The sequence below is a fragment of the Macrobrachium rosenbergii genome, chromosome 44 (genome assembly GCF_040412425.1).
Source record: "Macrobrachium rosenbergii isolate ZJJX-2024 chromosome 44, ASM4041242v1, whole genome shotgun sequence".
NCBI classification, from domain to species: Eukaryota; Metazoa; Arthropoda; class Malacostraca; order Decapoda; family Palaemonidae; genus Macrobrachium; species Macrobrachium rosenbergii.
In genome coordinates this window covers 44905535-44922218 of record NC_089784.1, presented here as the reverse complement: position 1 = coordinate 44922218, position 16684 = coordinate 44905535, and the positions used below count along the sequence as shown (strand labels likewise).

Below are 16684 nucleotides of genomic sequence, written 5' to 3'. Positions count from 1 at the left end.
AATATCTTTAAAATAAAATAGAGAAAAGACAGAATTGGATCTCCAGGATGCGGCCTCCAGCACCCTAGAGATAGAACAATTCTTAAGAAAAGCCACTAGTGGCTATAGATCTAATGCTGTGGGACCTGGGAGGAGGGCCCCTACACCTCCCAGTGCTCCAGCACCAGAAATAACTTCTCTCAGGAAGAAAGAAATGGCATTTTTGGAAATGCCCTTCCTGGGTCTCTTAGGAGAAATAAATAGGACACTTGGACGCAGGACGAGGTCCTTAGTCCTATCTAGATAAATAGACAATGCCCTAACCGGACAAAGAAGTGAACCCTCAGGGAGATCCCCCGCAAAGTCTCTTAGGGACTTCAAGATAAAAGACCTGGGAATAGGCTTACTAGCCGATTCCGTCTTTGCCAGGAAGTGGGAGACATAAGAGAGGACTAAATCCTCTCCTGAGGAAGGGACCGAAGAGGAAAGGGCTTGGAGCTCACCGACCCTTTTTAGCTGTGGCTAAGGCTACTAAAAAGAGGACCTTCTTCTTAGTCATGGTCCTTAGGTCCTTTGATGCCAAGGGTTCATATTTAGAAGACATGAGGTCTTGCAAAACCACATTAAAATCCCAAGAAGGAAGGAGGAACCCTTCTTAGGAGCTTGGATCTCGAAGGCTTTAATGAGATCTCTGATGGCCAGGTCTGAGCTGATGGAGGTAGTTTAAATCTAAAAACTGCTGAAAGCATAGACCTGTAAGCCTTAATGGTAGGGACAGAGAAATGATGATGCTCCCATAACCACAGAAAGAATTCCGTAACCTTAGGAATGGAAGGACGCGAAATAAAATGTCCTTGCCTCGTGCACCAACCTCTATAGACTTTCCACTTAGATTGATAAGAGTCTAAAGAAGATTTTCTTCTGCAGTGGCAAAGGACCTTAGCCACTCTAGAAGAGAACCCTGAGGCTCTCGCGAATCGCTGGAGAGTCGACACGCATGAAGACGAAGCATTTGGGGATTTCTGTGGAACCTGTGCACGAGGTTGACGAAGAAGGTTCCGTCTGGGTGGAAGAGGAACAGGTGGTTCCAGAAGGTGTTCCATCAAATCTGGGAACCACTCCTTTGAAGCCATAGTGGAACAATTAGAGTTAGCTGACAGTTGGTGGAAGACTTCAGCTTGTTGATCACCTGGCGGATCATCGCAAAGGGGAAAAGCGTAAGCCTGAAGATTGTCCCACGGGTATAACATCGCATCCACCCCACAGCCATAGGGGTCCGAGGTTGGCGCAATATAAGCATCGCAACGGTGATTTAGCGATGTTGCAAACAGGTCTATGTTCACTGGGCATCTCCTCCTTAGCTTGTTGAAAACTTCCATGTCCAGCGTCCATTCTGACCCTATGATTTGGCTGGGTCTTGAGAGAGCATCTGCAATCACGTTGCAGCGACCCATAACAAACTGAGGGCGGAGAGAGATCTGCAAGGTCTCCGTCCATCTCAAGATTCTCTGAGCTATATCGTTGAGAACAACTGAGCGGGTCACTCCCTGACGTCTCAAATACGAGATTGCTGTCGTGTTGTCCGAGAAGACAGTCACCGTTCGGCTCTTGAGCAAATCTTGAAAAAAGTGAAGACCCCTCTCCACCGCAATCAGCTCCCTTGCATTGATGGATAGGGCGGATTCCTCGCTGGAACAAATCCCTGAGGCGAATTGGTTCGTCAGATTTGCGCCCCAACCCACGTCCAAGGCGTCGGACCAAAACAGCTCTGGTGGGGAGATCACGAGAGAGATTCCTGATGCAAGATGATCCTCTTCCATCCACCAGAGAAGGTCGTCATGACAAGCCGAGTCCCAAGGGATCAGGAAAGAGTCGTCGTCGAAGTCCCAGCTCCTCCTGAGAGCCAGTTGGAGTGCCCTCATGCAAAGCTGAGCTCCAGGAACTAGATGGGCCAGAGAAGACAGATGGCCCAAGAGAACCCTCCAAAATGCCGTAGATTGCTCCCTTGAGGATAGAAATTCTTCTGCTATTGAGAAGAACCTTTCTACCCTCAAGGGAGTCGGGAAAGCCTTCAAAAACGAGGACTCCATCCTGATCCCCAGGTAAGTCATAGATTGAGAGGGTGTCAGATTGGACTTTTCGAAATTTATAACAATTCTGAGAGTCTGACACAGGTCTATTACCAGGTCCCTTGCCCGGATCACTGCTTCCTTCGAAGAAGCCAGAACCAACCAATCGTCCAGGTACCGGAGTATCCTTACTCTGGCCTGGTGGAGAAGAGCAGATACAGGAGCCATTACCCTCGTGAACACCTGAGGCGCCGTAGTAAGACCAAAACACAGGACTTTGAATTGCCAAGCCCTGCCTCCAGCTACGAAGCGGAGGAACTTGGGCGAAGATGGACGAATAGGAATCTGAAGGTAGGCGTCCTTCAGTTCTATGGAGACCATCCAGTCGTCCCTCCGAATGGACTGAAGGACAGACTGAGTAGTCTCCATACGAAATTTGGTCTTTACAATAAAGGTGTTTAGGATGGAGAGGTCGATAATGGGCCTCCATCCTCCAGTCGCCTTGGGCACCACGAACATGTGGCTGTAACAGCCTGGAGAAGGAGACCCGGGCTCGATCACACCCTTCTGCTGAAGAGCTCGGATCTCCTCCTCCAGCGCTATCCCTCTGATGGAAAGAGGGGAATACGAATCGCGGGTGATGGGAGTCCCGAAATGGAAAAAGACTGAATGAGAGCCTCAAAGATCGAGGGATCCAGAGGGACGAATCCCGATTCTTTAATGAAGTTAAGGAGAGTGGAGAGGAGCCAGAAAGAAAAAGAATTATTTTCCAGCTGGTGACAACCTAAAGATTCTAATCGGGAACATTCATCACACGAGATGCTCAAGGACCTCTTCTGTGAAACAGGGGCCGAAAGCCTACCTAAAGCCACGTTAGGTTTGGGAGAACCGGCAAGATCAGGCGAATCCGGAGCTAAATATAATTTCTTCTTATGAGGAAGAGGACAAAGTGAAACCTTACCTTCCGATAGTGGGGATTGAAATCTATTTCTAACATCTTGGATAACCTCCGAAACTCTATCGTAAAGATTGACTCTATGCTCTGATTTAACCTCCTTAACCTTGGAGGAATAAATCTTCTCTAAGGCGCAACCTTTCAGAGGATTGGAAGGTTCCGGAATTGACTCTGGATGGAAAGCCCAAATAAGCTTAAAACCTCGTCGTTGGTGAGGAATCAGAACCAGAATCCCCAATAGACGAAAGCATCATCCTCATTAGAACCAGACTGAAAATTAGAAAAATCAAACCCAACCGACGTCTGAGGAGGAGGAGGGACAGGACGAATCCTGCACGAACACCCAGGAGCCTGTGAAGAATGTGAAGAACCAGCGAAGACAAAGGGACAGAAATAGAAGCAGAAGGAATCTGCGAACTACTTTCCCAGACAAAGGATGAAGCTGCGAATGACAAGGAGCAGCTGAACGCTGCGAAAAAGAGGCGGAAGTGTGAGACTGCAAAATATCTGAAGCAGGAACATCTTGCGAAGACCCAAACAATGAACCCGACACCAAAAACGCAGAGGTGGACTGACTCTGAACAATCCCAGACGAAGGCAAAGCCTGCGAACAACCCAGAGCAGGGAGAACCTGCGACAAACCGGACACAGGTGGAACCTGCGAACTCCCAGACTCAAGAATATCTTGCGACAACCTAATAACAGGACGAACCTGCGAAACCACAGATGCAGGAGAAACCTGCGATGACCCAACACCTTGCGGAGGAAAAGCACCATCACCATGACCTTGAGAAACCGACCCATCAAAATTCGCATCTATACCACACGGCAAACCCTGAGATGCGACACCTGAACCATGACGCACGTCAGATTGCTGAGAATAAACAAGTTGAGCTACTTGCTCAGGAATATTTAAACCTAATTGCCTAGCTTTAACAGAATCAATACAATTAATAATATCAGGGGAAAAAGAAATACCCGACTGCACCGGGCCAACTGGTTCCCCCCCCCCCCGCCAACAAGACACTTCTCGGGGGTTAAGCAGAGGCGGATCATTAATTCCTTTATTAGAGGAATGGCAGACCGAGGCAGTCGGGGGAATGTCTGAAAAAGAAGGATTAGTGGTACAAAGAACATCATCTTCAGTCCCTAATCTTCTATCTAAAAGATTGCCTAATTCACTAAAAGACATTTGCATCGATTCAGCAATCTGATCCGAAAAAGATGCAGAAAATTGACTGACTGATTATTAATAAGATCAATTATATCAGATTTTGAAAGGTGCTCACCGGAAGCATCTGCAACATCTACAACATCATTGCTATTACCCGGAGAAGGTTCGGTTAAGGGCTCCTCGATAACCCCTTGAATAGCAGCAGTCTTAGCTTTAGATTTTCGTTTTTGCACTAGAGATTTTTGATGTTTGACATATCTGGCAAACTCATCAGATGACCATTGTTCACAATCGGCACATTTCTTACTCTCCATACAATGCCCCCCTCTACAAGAATTACAAATAGAATGTCTATCATTAGACAGGCTACTCATCCGAGTCTTGCAATTTTAACAGCTGCGTCTGGAGTCACACTTGTCGAAGTCCTGTGACGATAGTCCTTCGGAATCCATATTGTGAATAAGATATCCAAAAATAAAGCAGGTGACAAAACAGGAATAAGGTAATCCTAAAGGTGCAAGTGAAGCGAAGCCGAGAAAACCTCTCTCGGCGAGCGCGAGAAAACAACTGATGATCAGCTGAGTGGGAGAGGGGGACGTGGCGCTGTTTGCCGGTCGTTACCAGAGGTGATAATTGGTAGTTTGAGAATTTTTTCTTTATGGGTTAGTGGTACTAAGGTGATAATGTTGTAAGTGTTGTTTTCTCGCGCGTGCGAACTAAGTGCTGTATGAAGTATCCAGGGAATGTATTTTGAAATATATATATATATATAGGCAGTCCCCGGTTATCGGCAGCCTCGGTTACTGGCGATCCAGTTTTACGGCGCCTGTCTAGCAACAACAATAACCACATTTTCATCGCTGATGACCGGTTATTGGCTCTGATCGCCTCTTAATGGCGGTGCTGATCACCGGTTGGCGTCACGCCGTCGGGAATGGAACCCCGCCGACGGGGACTGCCTGTATGTGTGTGTGTGTATTTATTTTTGTGTGTGATTCATTTCTATGGAAAGAGAGAGAGAGAGAGAGAGAGAGAGATAATGGAAAATATATACATGGTCTCAAAGTCAATATAGAAGGCGATAGTGATTAACTTATGAAAGCTCAAAATGAGGATTTAAGTATCCTCGGACGGTCTCAAGGTCAATATAGAAGGCGATAGCGATTAACTTATGAAAGCTCAAAATGAGGATTTAAGTATCCTCGGAACAAAGATCTGGCTACGCAACACGAGAAAAAAAATTGTTTGTCCCACAGTCTTATATTATACTACTTTTCTATCTTCATAATTGCATATGAAATTATGGAAATGTTTTGTTGCAAGTTATGATGATATTCTGCACTCTTTCTATCGATCGTGTCTTATAGGTAATCTTTCAGTCCAAATACCTTAAGAGATTGACCAAGGATGTGTTTGAGAGTGGGCCCAAACAAGGATTATTATTCCTCCTAAGGATTAACAAGGAATAAATGCAGTCACTTCCAGCCAAGTACATTTGACAGCATGGGAGGAAACGCCTAAAACGACAAGGTTTGGAAATATTATAGTAAACATAATTTTTTAAATGGTTAAGAAATATAACATAAGAAATATAACAAAATATATGTTTTCAAGATAATTTCATTGTCGCTACTCATTGTAGACTATGTTCCAGGTGGTTCATGTTGTGCCGCCACTCTAATGGTTTTATCACACACGTTGATATCGGTGGACGCGTTCTAGCTACAGTAATACTTTCGCATTTACATACTAACATCTTTTCAGCATTGAGGTGTAAAAACAATCAAATAGGACTATTTCAAATTTTATGGTTGCAATGGAAGCAATATTAATGTTATGACAATTGTTTTCATTTTTTTTTATAATTTTGACATCTGAACTGATGTTTGATGATGAAATTTTTTTTTGTCGAATGCATCAGTGATGAGTGAATGGTACTTTTGAAAATGTTTAGCAACTGTTTTTCTGAAATTTGGCAGGTACTTCTATACTAACTAAGCCTTACACACACCTGAAAAGTCAATGTTATTAATATAAGAGAATTACAAGACTGTTGATAAAAAATCTTCTTCAGAAGCAGCCACGTCCCTGACGAATCCTAAACAAATTTTGTCTAGCACGAAATCTAAATAAGACACTTGCTTGCAGAAACATATAACTTAAGAGGGTAAGTCAGTACAGGAGGCACGAACCACCCACAAAGGAAGCTAAGTTCCGGCAATGACGACGTTCAAGTTTTTATTCTGTAAGAAGAAAACACAGGAAACAAGGCAACAACAAACACAGTTAAACACAAAGAATAGCAATGAGCAAATGCTCATCCAAAACCCAAGTTCTCAACCAGCAGCTGAATGTCTATTCTCTAATATGGCCAAAAGAAAAGTAAGCATGACAGTTGGTGAATGGGGAATACTCCCTGACTCACTCCCACCACCACCTGGTTAACCACCTTTTTACCATGTTTTGACCAGTTCCCAGTTTGCCCTGAAATACACTCCTATATAAAAGATGACTGTATTCCAGTATGAACAAATACCTGTTTTATAATTGAGAATGTGGTATTTCTCTCTGTCAGATTTTCATTTACCTTAAAGTGATGCATGTGTTTACACATATGCAAATATGCACTGAAAAAGATATATATATCCAACACTACATTACTATATTAAATACCAAAAAGAGAAAGTGGGTGGGGGCACAGTATGTATACATATGTGGGCTAGGTTTACACATCAACTTTACAATATGTATACAACTTCAATGAATTAAACTTACAGAAAATCTCATTCTAGTAATCTCTCTTGCAAATTACAGTAGAATTACAGTATTATCAAAAAGAGCTTTCCTGAGTTGCAGGCCTTGTCCCAGTTTGTTCTGTTATATTGTTGGTATCCATTTCGATAACATTAAATGCTTATCAGTAAACACACACAAATATTTTTCTAAACCCACACAAATATTTTTCTTAATATTCCCCTCTGAAATGGGAGGGGGTGGGGGGGGTCTTAAATAACCAGGGGTCTTATATGCCATCGTATATGGAACATAAAGAAAGCAGGTTCCTGACACAAGAAAAACACCAAAGAAAGATTTTGTTATTCTATTATCCCGGGTGCAGTTTACCAAAAATTCATAAAATACAAAAATATGAAGTTTTCATAATAAAACTAATATTGTAATACTTACCTGAACACCTGAATTAGCCCTTAATCCCACTAGCCCGAACAACTCTCAACTACCCATCCCACTTGGTGGAATTTTAACAGCCAGCGTTACCAACGCTGCAGGTAAAATCTTGTCACTGAGCTACCATAACAAGCGGTTGGCAACGCTGACACAGGTGTGCGCCGACACCCCCATTTTCGTCAATTGCTTTATTCAAGGTCAAAATTGATGTGGGGAAGGAGTGTGGGAATCATTCAGGTGTTCAGGTAAGTATTACAATATTAGTTTTATTATGAAAACTTCATATTGCAATACACTCCTGAACACCTGAATTAGCCCGATTAATAACATTTAGAGGAGGAAGGATCAATTCTATTGCATGCCCCTTTGACAACCGCAGAGATGGTAGCTCACCAATCTGCTCTGCATAAGATATCCATTTAGCCAAACACTCACCATATCAATCAATGGTTTCAGTGAAGAGACCTGTTGGAGAGTACTTTGGTCGAGTCAGGTCAGTACTCTCGGCTAGGATGCCTATCTAGTTAAACACTCGCCTTATCAATCGTTGCTTTTGGTGATGAGACATGATGGAAAGTACTTTGATCGCCCGTCAGGTCCGTACTGTCTCAGTTCGTCGACCTTCCATGTGGTGGTTCTTCAGAACCTCTCATGTATGGAGGAGTACGGTGACTTCCCATGTGGCTATTCATAGCCTCTCATGTATGGAGGGAAATGAAGTACTGTGCCGAGCCGCTGATCCTCTGGATAAGGTCCGACGATCGACAAGCGAAAAAGTATCTCGGTGCCGACGAAATAGCCTAGCCTACTAGAGTACCCCCTTGGACTCTCGTAAGGAAACTATCAAAGACTAAGATACTTAAAACGTACTAAACCTAAGTTCTTGTGATTATATTATCACTGTTGCCTAAAATTCTAAAGACTAAAAGGAATTCCTCTATCTGGTTAACCTAAGAATCTCTTCACTATCAGAGAATACCGCATCAGCTAAATAAACGCCCTAGAAAATAGACTTAGACGCGACCCCTAAGAGAATAACCCTCCGCACTGGCGAATACCACCTCAGCTAAATGAAAGCACCTTAGATAATAGACTTCGCCACTACGTGCAAAATAGTGCGACATCTCATGATCTCAGAGTCATTGGTGTTGCTACTGTTGTTACTACTAAAACTATAAACTGAAGTTTGATGTTCAACGCGCGATCTCACATTCAAACGGTTTGTGGACAATGAAGCCCAGCCCACAAAGTTAGGCTCGAACACACTTTCTTCAAAACGTTCGACAATGTGTTCGACAACCAAATACCCCATTCACATGTTCAGACATCACTCCAAACACAGGTCTGCGAACCGCGTTAAGCGAACCGTTTGACTGTAAACCCCCTTAAGAGAATAACCCTCCGAACCTCCGCGTTAATACCCCCTCAGCTAAATGAACGCACCCTACATAATAGACTTCGCCGCTAAATGCTGTCAGGCGAATCAACCTCACTAAGTAAAATGAGTAAACACTGAGACGGACTTCCAAGTAGCTGCTTCCAGAATAGACGGCAGCAAATAATTCCTGGGAAAGGAAGATGAATTGGACATACTCGAATACTGTGCGGTCGGGAAAATACAGAGCTGAAGGTGACGAAGAACAACCCTGAGAAGCCCTCCAGTAACTAATCACATTCTCTGACAGTGGACGGGAAGGATTTGAGGAGACACAAGTGTGTGCGAAGCGGAAGGAGTTTCCCAACCCTTGATAAATAGACTTTAATGCTCCCCGGACATAAAGGTATCTCCGCTGGATCACCAGTAATGAACACTTGCAGATAAAGAACTTTAAACGAACGAGGCAGAGTTTTAACCTCCGACTCTTTTTCACTTAAATTCCGGAAGACAGACGAATATGTTATCATTCTCGCACAGGAACCCAACCTAGAAACTGCCTGAAGCTCACCCAACCCTTTAGTTGAAGATAAAACCATAAGAAAAGGCAACTTCACAGTGTCTTAACGTTATAGTTTCAATAGGTTGAAAGGCAGGGGAAAGCAAGATAAATATTGAAATACTTCCAATGAGTCCCAATAAGGAGCGCCGTGTCGGCAAAAGCAGGATGTTCAATCTTACAAGAACTTAATCAATCGATTATCTTACTACCTGAAACTTCAGGAATGTGGAAACTAAATATACCGCTAATCGTTGAGCGGTAGTCAGCAATAACCTAATATGAAAGACTCTTGATTTTCCAGAGAATAAAGGAAAATCCACTATTTTGGCTATGGAAGGTCAAGAGATGGAATGACCTTCCTTACGACACTAACTTCTATACCATTTCTAGTTGAACCTGGTAAGGCTTACGGGTTGACTTAATCTAAAAGAAAACTATTTAGGCACAGTTTTAGGGAGTACGGACTGTTTAGCGGCTCTCTCTACACTTGCCTTGCAACTAAGTCCAGCACGCGAGGGTTTGGAAAATAGTAGAAAGAATGCAGTCGTCTGAGTAGTTTCGCATTGGCAGGGACAACGGAACTTCCGTAGAGAGCTCTAGGAGTTCGGAAACCAAGCGTGTTATGGCGAGCTATTAGAGTCAGGTCGCCTTGACACTCTCCGTGAATTTCCTATTACCTGATTAATGAGACCGGATGGAGGAAAGCGTACACTTGCAAGTGATTCCAACTTGTAAAGTCACCTTGGTGACTATTGAAATGGGGATACCATTAGAGAAATAATCCGGAAGACGATGGTTTAATCATGTCGTGAATAAGTCAACAGTTGCTGGTCACTTCCGGAGAACCTGACATATTACTTCCAGAGTCAAAGTCCACTCTCCCCCCCAATACCTGAACGAGAGCGACCTAGCGAATCTGCCCGTACTTTGGGACTCCCGATATAAATTGGGGAAGAAGAGACACTTTCGTTCTCCGCACCCTCTCAGGACTATGTGCTATAGTGTAGTATTGAGTTCTGTGAGCCTGATCCCCTCCGAGTTCTTCAGATACGACACGGCAATTACGCTGTCGCTAAACATAGCCACTACTCTGTAGCGCACTAAGACTGAGAACAACTGAGGGCTTCCTTTACAGCATTGATTTTCCCGAAGATTTATTGACTACTCTTTCCTGAACGTTCCGAGGCCTGGATTCCTCAAGGTTGATTCCCAACCTTGATCTGAGGCATCTGTGTACAGATGAACGTCAGGAAGAGGGGAGTCGATAGACCTTTCCCCTGTCAGATGCATTTCTGACAACCACAAACGATCCAACAGGCAAGAATCGCTCCCGACTATAACAGCGTTCTCGTTGTGGAAGTCCCAGCGATTCCTGAGACATACCTGAAGAGAGAGCATGCATCTGGACACTGAGACCCTGGAATTAAAAGAGAGAGAGAGAGAGAGAGAGAGAGAGAGAGAGAGAGAGAGAGAGACATTCTCCTAAGAAGCTTCTCCAAGCTGGTAATGGCCGTTCCCTGTTGGACGGGAACCCTTCTATCTGTGAAGGACCGATTGGACTCTCTCTCAGGGTTGTGAAAACCCTCAGAGGAAGAGAGAATCCTCTTACCTGAATATGTTAAAAATTCCATAGAATTCCCTGTCTTACTAGCTCCTCTAGAGAGGCCAGTTAACCCTTAACGAAAAACGTCTCCCCGTATGCTGAGTTAAACTCTTTTTCAAAAAATCACAGCACGCTTAGTTTTTAAGATTAAGAGTTCAATTTTGGCTCATTTTTTGTCATTGCCTGAAGTTTAGTATGCAACCATCAGAAATGAAAAAATATCATTATCATATATAAATATTGAAATATTCAAGCAAAAAAAATTTTTCATATATAATTTTATACAAATCGCTGAGCAAAGCTTAATGGGTTATTTTGTTTTTCTTTGTATTGTACACTAAATTGCGATGATTTTGGTATATAACAAATTGTAAAACGATCAAAGCAACACAGAAAATATTATCACAAAATGATGCATGAATTAAGTAGCAAGAGCGGAGGTAAAAAATTTTTTTCAAAAATTCACCATAAATCAAATATTGTCACCAAAAATGAAGCTAATTGATTGAATATTACTAGACTGTAAGTGTTTTAGCACAATTGCAGTTTCGACCATTTCAGATTAAAGTTGACAAATTTCGAGTTTTATCCAAAACTGATAAAAGCTACAACCATGAGTTATTTTCTGTTGTATTGTACATGAAATTGCACACATTTTCATATATAAAACTTTATGTAACTAATATAAAACTGTTGATTACACAACATGAAAAAAGAATTTCTGAGATGGCTGCAAGCGTAAGGAAAATGTTTTTTTCAAAAATTCACCATAAATCAAAATATTGTGCTAACTTCCAATTTATTGCAAAATGAAGGTAAACGATTGAATATTACTAGAATGTAAGAGTTTTAGCTTACAACAACCATTTCGGTTGAGTCAAAATTGACGAAGGTTGAAATTTTAGCAGTTATCAAATATGAAAATATTTCTGATAAAGCTACAACCATCTGTATTTTACATGAAATTGCAATTTTCATATATAAAACTTTATGTAACAAATATAGAACAGTGCAAAAATTACGACAAAATGCCTGAAATCCAGAAGAAAAAGTTTTTCACACCATAAATCAAAATATTGTGCTAGAGAACAATTTGTTGCAAAATGAAGGTACATGATTGAATAAAGAAATGTAAGAGTTTTAGCCAATTGAGTTTTCGACCATTTCAAGTCAAATTTGACCAAGGTTGAAATTTTTGTAGTCCAGATCAAAGAAGACAATTTTAGTCGACCTGATGATCGTCAGTAGGCGTTTAAGGGTTAAACGATCGTCTAGATACTACAACACTCTGGATTGTCTAATAACTTCAACACTGTATCCTCGGCGATGCATAATTGCCTGAGTTACCGGAGACATGAGTTAGAAGAAACCATGTTCGTCATACTGAATGGTGTTCTAAAGCAATCCCCCTTATGAACGTCCACCTGAGGGGAAGATCCAAGATAAAATTTCACTTCTCCTGTCCAAACGTCTACAAAGCCAAACGACCTGGAGACTCTAAACTCTTAGAACCCGGAATGCCTCAACCGATTCAAGAGCCTCAGTTGAGGGCAACCTGACACCTGCCGGGATTACCTCAAACTGAGGGGCAACCTGATAATCCAGCCTACTCGGAGAGAAAGAGAAAGAGTGCTGTCTATTAGAAGCAACTACCGATGCTAAGCGAACGTCCGCCTCCTCCAAAGCCTGGCTAACCCGATCGAACCAAACCAGCCAACACAAAAAAGAGGCAGGAGCTGGTTTAGTGTCATAAAAAAAAAAAAACTCAAAATCGGGAGGTCCGGAGCTCTTGCTTGAGGGTACGAAGAAGTAACATACTCAAGCCTGTGTCCGTAATCGTACTGCTGGCAAGAGGACATTCTAAGTCCGCCAGAATCTCCTGCACCTACGGATAAGAATCCTGTTCCGCAATGTCCGAACGGTCTAAGACCGACAAAGGAGGAGGCACTGGACGAAGCCCCGGACAACGATGAAGAGTCCGCAATCGGACCAACCTAACCAGAATGCTGCGCACCAAACCTAATTCCCTATTATTACCAGGGCCCTTTGTTGGCCCGGTTGAGCTGAATGGGCCATTGTTGAACCCGCCAGGAAAAGAAGAAATTTATTTCTGGTGATAAACCTCGATAAAACAATTAGCTGGGTCCGTTGCTAGCCAATTCCCAAGTCTAATCCTACCAAGGAAGACAGTGAGTAGCCAAACCAACATTGTTAAATCCAAGGGAGGATGTGAGAAGCCAAACCGCACTGTTAAATCTTGGGGAGGGACGGAAGAAGATGAAGATGAGGAGAGAATGAAAGAGGTAGAAGCTAGCCTGAGTTACCGCCGCGGAAAATGCAGGCGATGAAAGCCGCGGACCGCTCGAAGAAGGTACCGCACGCTCTGCCAAAACCGCGGAGCGCAAACCCGAACTGGAATCGACAGGAAAACCCTGTGAAATACCTGATGCTATCGGGACAGCCGCATGAAGCGGAAGCAAGGGGTTGCGCATACCCGAAGGGATGGAACAAGAGACCCCTGCGGCCAAAATCTGCCGAAACAGGGTTTTCGCCTGTCCAGAAGCTCCTCCTACCGGAGAAGACTGTACTAAGGAAGGAAAAGGCGGGAGGCATAGGAATAGCAGACGCATAAAAAAGTTACCTGAGAGGAGGAAAACCAAAATCGAAGGAAGAGGGAAAATGGAAGATGCGGAAGCCGCAGGAAAGACCGGAGCAGAAGAAGAAAGGGCCTAAGAGGAGACTGAAAAGGGAGTAACAGAATGTGGGAGCAGGAGATGAAGCGACAGATAACGAAGAAAACTTAGAACAAAAAGGAAAGAAGGTACACCGAATCTGGCCCCCATCAATAATCCTGAAAACATATCCGACATGAATTCTGGACACTACTGTGTCACATACTCTCTAATGTTAGAGAAAACATTCGAGAAAAAATATAACCTCTCACCAAAGGTCTATACCCGTCGAAAAACCCCGCCATCCGTCTTATAACCTGCCACAGCCAATTGCAGGTCCCGCAAATTACTTTAGAAGCCGAAAGGACACACCATAAACCGCCTTACTAGATGGAGGAGTAGAAAATACACTGAAGGGGAAAACTACAGTAGGAGATTTAGAAAACAGTAGGAAGTGAGTTAGAAGCGAAAGCAGAAGGATTCTGCCCCACCGTAACTGAAACATTGACTTGAGACTGAGCCAGATTGAAAGAAGAGATGAAGAAACTCTTGTCAGAGCACAAAAACCACTCGAATCCGAAACCGGAACCCGTTCAGGAGAACGACACTGCACCGTTAAAACCTTCTCCTCACTACCAAACCCAAACCTATCCTCTTTTATCACACCTAGATCTTGATCCTAACATTATCAACATTAAATTTATCAATATTACAAGGGGGTGGGGGGGGGAATCCTTCACTGTCTGCTCCGCACCGAGGGGGCCGACAGACCTACCCACTCGGAGGCTTGCGGTTCTGCCATTACCCTCAGCACCCGTTAGGGCTGGTTCTGGAACAGGCAGGGGAGCTGAAAAGGAAGAAGAATTAGACATCCTAATACTACTATTATCCCTATCTGAGAAATGTTGAAGAAGACTAGCTATTGAATTTTCCTTACTAATTGCAATCCTATCCTCTATCTGTTTGACTACCATTGAACTCGCTAAATCCATCAACTGATCTGTAGCAGAAGTCTGAGACACTTGAGGCAACGAGAATCTGACCGACGTCTGCCGCCGTTACTAGCCAAAGACTTGCGATGACGAATGTAATCATCCCTCTCTTGTGCCTTCCAATGGGAACATTCATCGCAGTGAGTCTGGACATCACAATTAACCTTCCTACATACCTGACGGAATGTCTATCGTGTCTCAAGGTACTCATCCGTCTTTGCAGGAAGAAGAAGCGATGAGCGCCAGAGTCCACCGTCGTAGGCAGTCGAGGCCGACGTCGAAGCCGATGGCACAGTAGAGAAGGTGAAAAGTCCATGATGACCAATCGGGACCGGGAACCAGCGAGTCCAAATCCAAAAGACGTTCCACGTCGAAGATATCCAGAAAATCCAGGAGAAAAACCGTTAAATCCAATCCAGGTCTTCACCACAAGTCCAAAATACAAAGAGAAGTCGGGCAATAGGATTAAAACCTCGCACTGCAGAAGGAAACAACCTTCCAGCAGCGTGAACAAAAAGCAATTGACGAAAATGGGGCGTGTCAGTGCACACCTGTGTCAGCGTTGCCAACCATTTGTTATGGTAGCTCAAGTGACAAGATTTTACCTGCAGCGTTGGTAACGCTGGCTGTTAAAATTCCCACTAAGTGGGATGGGTAGTTGAGAGTTGTTCGGGCTAGTGGGATTAAGGGCTAATTCAGGTGTTCAGGGAGTGTATTGCAATATAAGTGTTATAATAAAATTCCCTACCCAGTCTATTTCAGTGACCACAACAGAAGTGGAGAAGTCTTTAGACCTGACAGCCACCAACAGAAAATTGGGGTTGACAGCCAGTGGAGAGTTCCCTTAACCTTCACCTACTTACTGATAGTTACCTACCTTGTAACTAGTTTCAAAAACTGAACCAGTAGTCACCTAAGGATGTTTATAAATAAATAAAGAGGGTTTGTTTCCCATAGGAACAAGCAAAGTACAGTTTCATGGCTACAATCCAATCAACAGAATAATTTTCAATTTAGAGATACAACATGAATATCTTGACAGTAATATGAAAATAGGTCACTCAAAAACTCAGGATTGTTAATGTTGACCTTACCTTGAAGGAATGAAAAACATTTTGCATTACCAGGTTCTCTCTTCAAATTAGACTGCAAATCTGGGACAATCTCCAGACACTTCTTTTATCTTAATTAATCTGCAAGTTTACTTGGAGCCTTCCCTGGTATTTTAAACTCAGCTAAATGGTTGCTGCATTATATAAATCAGCTTGATTTGAATCTCTGAATTCTCTTGGTTCAAGCATGCCTACTGTTTTTGGTCTAGATTGTCCCTTTTAACAGAAGCTGAGAATATATACCAAAAATATTGAAAAAAAAATTAAAGGCAGACCTTTACTTTCCCGAGTTACCTGCACTAACAAAAATTTAACAGAAGGTGCAACTCAAGTATCCCACTAACCTACAGCCATGACAGTATACACAACACTTGCTGCATAAATGTTAAATGGTCTGAAACCAAAGGCCGACACATAAAAGCACTGCGCCACCAGAAAAGCGCAGAGGCCATGAATAAACAGGTCATCCCAGATAAGAAGGGCGTCTCCAAATACTGAGAGAATTAATCCAAGTAAAATTCTCCTTGAATAAGCATACCTGAAATGAAAATAATTATAAACATCAGTATGTGCAAAGTAAAAGAAAAAATCTAGAGTAAAATGTTCAAAAAATAAAAAGACAATGACTTACAAAATGTTTTGCTCAAAGACAGTGTCATGGCTCTATTGAACAAAAGAAACTAAAAATTATAATTGGCAAACATTCATTATCCATAAAAATATCTATTAACTTTATGATTACTTTATAATACTATGACACAAATTCCCATCATGGGAAAATAATTAAATTTTGTATTACCTACTCAAACATATACTGAGAGAGAGAGAGAATTCTAATGATAGAGAGAGAGAGAGAGAGAGAGAGAGAGAGAGAAGAGAGAATCTTACTCTTCACCGAGGCTCATGCCATGTAGTAAAACAAAAGCAATGAGGGAGAGGATTGGCAGACATTTGATGACCATGGCGAAGATTGATGGTTGCTCCACAGGGATGAATAAGACGAAG

General features: G+C 42.8%; 1 protein-coding gene across 1 annotated transcript in view; it reads right to left on the bottom strand.

Moving 5' to 3' along the window:
• The window catches only part of LOC136829554 (lysoplasmalogenase TMEM86A-like), a 48164-nt gene that overhangs the window by 10916 nt on the left and 20564 nt on the right, over window positions 1–16684 (bottom strand). The window contains exons 2-3 of the mRNA XM_067088395.1: window positions 16568–16684; window positions 16024–16217 (exon numbers count right to left, since the gene is read on the bottom strand). The exon at window positions 16568–16684 is cut by the window's right edge and continues 53 nt beyond it. Coding sequence (XP_066944496.1) covers window positions 16024–16217; window positions 16568–16684 — 311 coding nt within the window. The remainder of the gene's footprint in view (window positions 1–16023; window positions 16218–16567) is intronic.